This window comes from Ooceraea biroi, chromosome 11 (assembly GCF_003672135.1).
Source record: "Ooceraea biroi isolate clonal line C1 chromosome 11, Obir_v5.4, whole genome shotgun sequence".
In the NCBI taxonomy this organism is placed as follows: domain Eukaryota; kingdom Metazoa; phylum Arthropoda; class Insecta; order Hymenoptera; family Formicidae; genus Ooceraea; species Ooceraea biroi.
This window is the reverse complement of record NC_039516.1, coordinates 10,593,080-10,600,338: the sequence shown is the minus strand read 5'-3', so window position 1 is coordinate 10,600,338 and position 7,259 is coordinate 10,593,080. Positions and strand designations below refer to the sequence as shown.

The window sequence follows — 7,259 nt, the reverse complement described above, 5'->3', positions numbered from 1 at the left end:
TTTATCTTTAAACATGTACTAATAAATGCATCAAAATTTTATAATGATCCGCTGTATAGTTTCTCCAAAAAAATTCGTAAAATTATACCTTATTTTCAACGTTCTAAAGCAGGCTCCTCCCTTAACGTACTTGTGAGTACTCTGTAAATTGATCTGATCAATCATCCGGATTATTTAAAACAGTGATTCTGTTATCTATCACCAAATTTGCGCATAGTGATGGTAAAATGAAGGTAAAGTTAACCGCTCTGATTGATTCGCGACATCAAGACTTACTCAACTCGGAAGTCAAGAGGCTTGGATCATTTCTGAATGATTTCCGCCCGATCGAACGCTCGCTGTCTCCAAATATCGTCGATGAGCGATCGCCGCGGCTCGCTACAGTACATGTTGGGAAGAGACAGAGTGGTAGTAGTAATAGTAATAGTAATAGTAGTAGTAATAGTAGTAGTAGATGTTGTAGTAGTAGTAGGAGAAGGAGTGTCCGCCAATCAGCGATCTACCGCGCCGCGCTTAACCATAAGTGCTCCCGCATCCAGAAAGAAATAAAGTGATGTGTGTCTCCTGTGTCTGTGTGTCTAAAAAGAGAGCGTAAATGTACAGATACATCGTGTGTGAACCAAGAAAACGTGGGTTCAGGTATCGCGACAGGGAAATAAGACAATGAGGACCAAGATAGACAAAATGGATCTGGTGTACCAAGAGATAGATCCAAGCAGACAGAGGGAGTCGCTGGACAGGCAAATGGGGCAATAAACGCGGGATTGTACGGAGGAATACGAGAAACAAAAAGCGGGAGGAGGAAAAATAAATCGTTAGAACGGTCAGCGAGGATGCGAAAGAGCGCAGAGCACTGCATGGCACGGCACGGCATGTCACGTGTCTTGTCTCGGTCATGTCGTGGCATACAAACCTGGCTTTCACCGACGTCACTACAGTACCCACTGTGACATTTTCTTTGATGTGAATGGGGCCGTATACATTCGCATCCCACACAGGTGGTTTATTGTTTCTGTCTACGACGTCTAACTCAACGTCCACGTCTGCGGACAAGACTGGCATCCCTCTGTCGGAGGCCCGTACTCGCAGGCGATAGCTGTCACGCTAGTGGCAAAACATTGGGCCGTCAACTTACAGGACATTTCTTTCGGGATTTTTTTAGTTGGCGGTTTTTTGTTTTTTTTTTTTTGCGATTTTGTTTTCCGTTCCGTCACGCATTTTTTACTTTTTTTATTTTTGGATCTTTTGCTTTTTTTCGCTTTCATCTTTTCTGTTGAAGTCTACGAAAGTGCTAAAAGCGTCACTCGGCGTCGAGCGCGTCCACATGAGAAAGTACTCGTTGGTCTTTCTTCTTTTTTTGCTAATTGTCATTTGCAATTCGCGAACGAAGTTGAAACGGAAGAAGAGAGAAAGACAAACATAGAGAGACAACATAGAGATATAGACAAAATGAAAAAAAAAAACAGAGAGAAAGGACCGTGCAGTCTCGTAGGTATCCCGGTGGACATCAGGACGAGCCCGTTGCGTGTTACCTCGGTGACAGATCACTGCCTCCCCAACAGACAGGTCAGACAATCTGACAACCGTTCTCCACTTAAATAATAGAGGTGCATTGTTTACAAGCACAAAATTTACTGCAATGAACTCAAACATGCTGTGAGATGGGCCTTTCGTGAATAATTGCAACATACGTGGCGTGATGATGACGATAATGATGATGAGGATGATTGTGGTGATGGCAATAATGATGTTGATGATGATGATAATGATGATGATGATGACAAGGATGATAATAATGACGATAACTACATCACCGACGTCTGTTAGTTAATAAAGCGATAATGATATCGACAGACAATCATTAATTAATTTTAGCAATCACATAAATAGATTGCATTGTGAACAAATGTAGACGATGTAGCCGCGATGATGCACTTACCTGGCGAACACACACACCTGCATATTTGAGCTCATTGCTGTACTAATTGCATTAGCTGACTAAACGCGTACAAGTATTTTTTCGTCTTCGTAATACTCACTCGTCACGTTATTTAAGTTAGTCTGATTTTTCGTATACATAGTAAATGTTAGATTGCATTAAATGAATGCTGTGCTTATCCTTGCTCATCCGAGATAACACGAAAGCGGAGGATATACCAGATATTTTAGAGTTGTTTTTCATCTATAGATTCTTTGATCCATTCACAGTTGGTTTTCCGCTTTTCAAACATTGGAATATAATAAATTCTACAGCTATGTTTGTGAATAAATTCTGTGTAAAAATAACGAAACAATAAAATTTTGCGCAGCATTCAGAGTTACCGGATATCACATATCTATTAAATATCATAAATTTTTGTTAAAGTGTCAGCAGATATCAAAGAATCCATATCTGAAAAAATACAAATATTTCGGAAATATCTGGTATAGCGAAATACAGCGAGTAAATAGTGATTAAAACTGAACTAAATTATGCTTAAAAGGGTACTATGAAAAATACGAAAGCACGAAAAAGCATAAGTTTAGTTAGGCAACTAATCGGGTAAATGTTTAACTTCGAAATTTGTTTTCTCACTTCTGTATGTTAAAATTTTTTATCCTATTCACTCGCTGATGATATAAAGTAAATATTTTCGCGATTAATATTGATAAAAGCATTGGTATCGTGTTAGCTGCTTGGAAAACGAATTTTATAGTCGGTGTCCTCCGTATCCAAATGAATACGTTTGCGAACGTTTGTCTATAATCGGGATCTTGCTATCTCATAAGATTTCTAGTAACGAGTATTACCGGCTTCCTGGAACATTAAAAGTAATTATTGAAGCTGTTCCAGTAGTAGAACCAGATCCCTGTACAGCATTCGATATCCAACGGACATTCCTCAAGCGACTTTATTTATTATTAAATTAACGATATTACAGGATTACTATAAAAGATGCTATAAAATGCCATACAATTAATAAAAGATAAAAAATTAAGATATATTACCTGAAGTTTCAACATTTATCTAATCCAATTGCCATAAATTAAATTATAAACACATGGAATTTACGGTAGCACTAAATTTATTTCAATTAAGAACCAATTTATCGAATCGTTTTCCAAGTTGGATTAAGATATTGATATACAATTTCCCTTTTCATAAAAAAATTTAAATCTTTGCACATAATAATTGCAATAGCGCAAAGCTTTAACCGAATAAATTACCAAAAATTGAAGACTTTTAATGGCTTCTCCTTATATAACTTTGTCCGTCGGATATCCAACGTCGCGTGAGATTGACAGGTCACCGGCAGTGCAAATTATCGGCATAGAAAAGGCATCCTTCACCTGCGGATACGTACGAGACCAGGACGAAAGAGCGAAAATAGACACAGCGTGGCAGCACGTGTGTATGTACATAAAAAATACATCGCGCGTGACAGAAAATTTCGAACAAAAGTACTCGAAAAAGAAAAGAAATGATTATATCATATAGAGAGAAAGATATAGAAATTGAGCGACAAGAGAGAAAGAGAACATAGCAAAGTAGAGAAAAAGAGAAAGAGAGAGTGACGTCTCCGAGTGACAAGAACAACAACAGAGGCGAAAAATCATCGAAACGATATAATGTTGAATAATCGAACGGAAAGGCGCTTAGTATTTGCAGTGGATACTTTACTTTCTTTTTTTTCTTTTTTTCTTGGCGCAGGTATAACAATGCTGTCACATCATAATGTGTCTCGATGCAAGGTGTGGAACACAAGAATATAGATCCTACTTACTGGAAAACAGCCCTTTTTTTTGTCATCATCAAATCCGAAGAAAGTAAATGGTGCAATGAACACAAACATAAACAATAAGAAGTTCAAATTAGTTCCTTTACGAAATCAACCAATGCAGGCATTTGCATGCAAGCAAGAATGCGATAAAGAGGCATCGGGAGAGACGATAATGATCGGGGGCGGGAAAGTGGTGAAAAAGAAAGAGGACCGTGAGGGAGGAGCCACAGAGGGAAGGAGATTGGTAGAGGAGGTGACGGTAGGGTTGAAGGAGGGCTGAGGACGGGAGAGAAAAAAAAATTATGACGATCCCTCGTCTGATTCGTTCTCGTTTTTTAGCGACACTCAAAAAACCGATGGACGTTATCTCTGAATTACGTCGTGTTAGTTAATCCGCACACGTTTCCGACTTTTCCTTTCATTCCGTGATTACTTCCGTTCACATTCATTCGCTTGCCTCCCGTTTCGTCACGACAGTGGTATGCCGCCCCAATCACAGAAGAAAAAATGTCACACCACGAACAGTTCTCTTATGATCTACACATATGCATATATACACATGTCTATACACGTTGGCAAACGCTCTCGATCAAAAATACTTTGCGTGTTCTTTTCCTTTTCTTTGTCAGTCACGTCGTGGTACACCGGGAGAGCGGGATGAAAATTGGGGAAACGTCAGAGAGAAAGAGTGTGTTAGAAAAAGAAAAGAGATGTAAGTAAAACGCAGAAAAATATGAAATTAAGTAACTTGAAAATAGTGAGAAGATAATAAGTAACGAAAGCTTTTTGTCAAACATACAAATTCAACGCAAAGATAAACGAGCAAACTTATCGCGAAGTTAATCGACACGGCAACAGTATAAATCAGTATAAATCAATAGCGAGCATACTTGGAAAAATAAGTCTCAACATAACAAGAAAACACAAAATGCAACGCACGCGAAAACTATAGAAAATATTTTAATGTAAAAGAAAACTCAAGACTCGTAAAAATGAGAAATAGACGTAGGAAAAGAGAAAGATAGAAGTAGAGAGAAAGAGAAAGAGAGTAAGGATGGATGTAGGAGCGAGAGCGAGATCCGTTCCTGTAAAGGAATCAAAAACACATTCATATAAAATATGCAAGCATTGTCAAAAATTGTTTATGTCTGATGCACCACAAAATGCGTAGAGGTTGAAGTACACCGTACGTGGGGCTCAAAAAATGTCGTTCCCACCTGCTCCTGGAAGTTCAAAAAACATCACTTCCCTTTTGAAAAACATTCACAATTAATAATGTTAGTTGAATAATTAAAGATCATTAGTTTGCTCCGAACGTTTCCCTTTCTTTTGTCATATATCTCTTATCAGATCACCGTCTTATCACCGTCTTTCCTTTTCCACTTTTTCCCCGTTTCTCCAACCGCGTGAAACGCACAAAAACAATATCACACACATCTTTTTCTTGGCTACGTTTTGTGGAAAACTTATGAAAAGTGCACACGTTCGCGTTCGGTCGGTCGTGCACACGCACGTACGCGCCGATCCGCGCGCGTTTCCGCGTTTTTCTTTCCTTTTTTTCTTTTTTTTCTCTTGTTTTTCAGCAAAATCACGCGTCGGCATTTGCAACTCGCCAAATCGATCGAAAATCATTGATTGGCGTCGCGGCACAACATCGGAACCCGGCAAAACGAACGACGAACAAAGGCAATCTTAAGTGAAGAGAAAAAGAAGGACGAAAAACGAAAAAGAAAATACACGCGCGCGCTTTTCGACCGCTTATACGTAATTATTCGACGATCGAATTCTCGGCATAAAAGTGAATGAGAAAACTGGACAAGAGGTATCAAAGCTTCGTTTGGAATCGTTTAAAAAGGTACTCGCGCCGCGAGTATGTTCTCAATAGAGAGAATGAGAAGAGACAGAGAGAGAGTGTTCTGTTGCAAAAATAGCCCGAACGGTCGATCGATTCAGGTACATGAAGCGTTTGAGGAAATCAGGCATAGCTAAGTATTTACCATAGTGAACACATTGTGCATATCAATGGGAATTAAAAAGTTCTATACATGTGCCGTAAAAAGGAAACTCATTTCGTTGCATATTAGTGATGAGAGAAATAATTGCCGACCAAACGTATATTAGTATACAAGTTTATCCGCTCAGCAACAAAACGGATTCGTGTTAAATATAACGTAAGTCAACGCAAACGTACAATATATCGGCAGAAGGTGTACACTTAAGTCTTGTATTTATACGATATCATATATATATACGTATATATATGTATATATATATATAAATAGATATAATATATACTACGTAGCCTACACATTCCTGGGACACGCGACACTTATTCGGGACGAGGATGGGTTCTCGAGGCATCTCGTCTCCGAGAACATCGCCAATAATCACCAGCAAGGATCAGCAATGATCATTCTCCGCGTTGTTAATTCGGCGGAGCACCGGCGTGATTCACATATACATAATGTACCGTGATAAGTACACTTTCCAAGTAATCGAGTGTAATCGTATAAGACGTCAAGAGCAAAAAGAAGCTAGCAAGCCGCAAAGAAAAATGCAAGCCTCGCCCACGATAAAGTGGGAGTGTTCCAGGAAAACGATGCTGTCCATACTGCTAAAGAGAGACGATATGTAGATCAGCGGATTTAATATGAGGATACTCACGTCTAGAGGCTTCTTTAATACGATCCAACCGGACTCCGGTTGAATCTCAAAGTACTCCAGATTCTGTTCATTGTTGGGCGAGCTCAGCGAGTACACGATTGCGCCATTGTTGTCAGCATCCTCGTCGGATGCCGACACTCTCAATATGTTTGTTCCAATGCTCGCGTCCTGCTTCACGTTCTCCACGTACCTCTGCAAGAGAGAAGCGAGAAATTCTTCTTGGCATTCGTCAATCTGACGTTTAGATGTTTCGTGATCAGTCGCGAGAATTCTGAGTGAAACAATTACGTGACGCTAAATTTGATTATATCGAAAAGATTATGGAAAAGCATTAAGAAAAATATGGTTTTAGAATTAAATAAAGAAAATACTTCTCAAAAGTTTATAGTTAATCTGCAATTTTAGTTTGACGAGATCATAAATTTCGGCATCTCGATTACCAGGATACGATATGCCAATTGAAATTCTCAAAGGATGCAAACTGCAGGAGCAAACTCATGAAAGCATGCTCTCAAAGTCTGATGTGAACTTCGCGAAACACCCCTTGTTCGCTTATTATAATATCCATATGACAGGCTTCAAGCAAAATGGGTCAAGTCCATTATTTATGAGATCCGCCTCAGATACGGCGTTACGCCGCGGTCTTTGTAAATTACGGACCCGAACCACTTGTGCCGCGCGCACTCTTCGTCTATGAGTACTGAATCGATAGGCGACAATGTATGCATCTTGATCGAGTAAACAGGCGAAACTAGTCCAGAGTAATAGAACCCTGCGAGCACTTCCGCGGTACGAGGCACCGGAGCATAACGCATTGGCAACTGATGGTTGCGG

The 7,259-nt window shown here is 39.5% G+C and overlaps 2 protein-coding genes across 3 annotated transcripts in view; both read right to left on the bottom strand.

The window, feature by feature from the left end:
- The window catches only part of LOC105285306 (neural-cadherin), a 148,187-nt gene extending 141,910 nt beyond the window's left edge, over positions 1-6,277 (bottom strand). Inside the window, exon 1 of the mRNA XM_020033591.2 lies at positions 914-6,277. Coding sequence (XP_019889150.1) covers positions 914-1,062 — 149 coding nt within the window. The 5' untranslated portion in view covers positions 1,063-6,277. The remainder of the gene's footprint in view (positions 1-913) is intronic.
- LOC109611346 (neural-cadherin-like) overlaps positions 1-7,259 on the bottom strand; it is a 68,126-nt gene that overhangs the window by 13,295 nt on the left and 47,572 nt on the right. Inside the window, exons 10-11 of one of the 2 annotated variants that reach the window (XM_020033594.2) lie at positions 6,426-6,617; positions 3,683-4,984 (exon numbers count right to left, since the gene is read on the bottom strand). In XM_020033594.2, the coding sequence (XP_019889153.1) occupies positions 4,904-4,984; positions 6,426-6,617 (273 nt within the window). In that variant the 3' untranslated portion in view covers positions 3,683-4,903. Of the gene's footprint in view, positions 1-3,682; positions 4,985-6,425; positions 6,618-7,259 lie in introns of those variants that run through there. The other variant, XM_020033593.2, reaches the window with a different exon arrangement.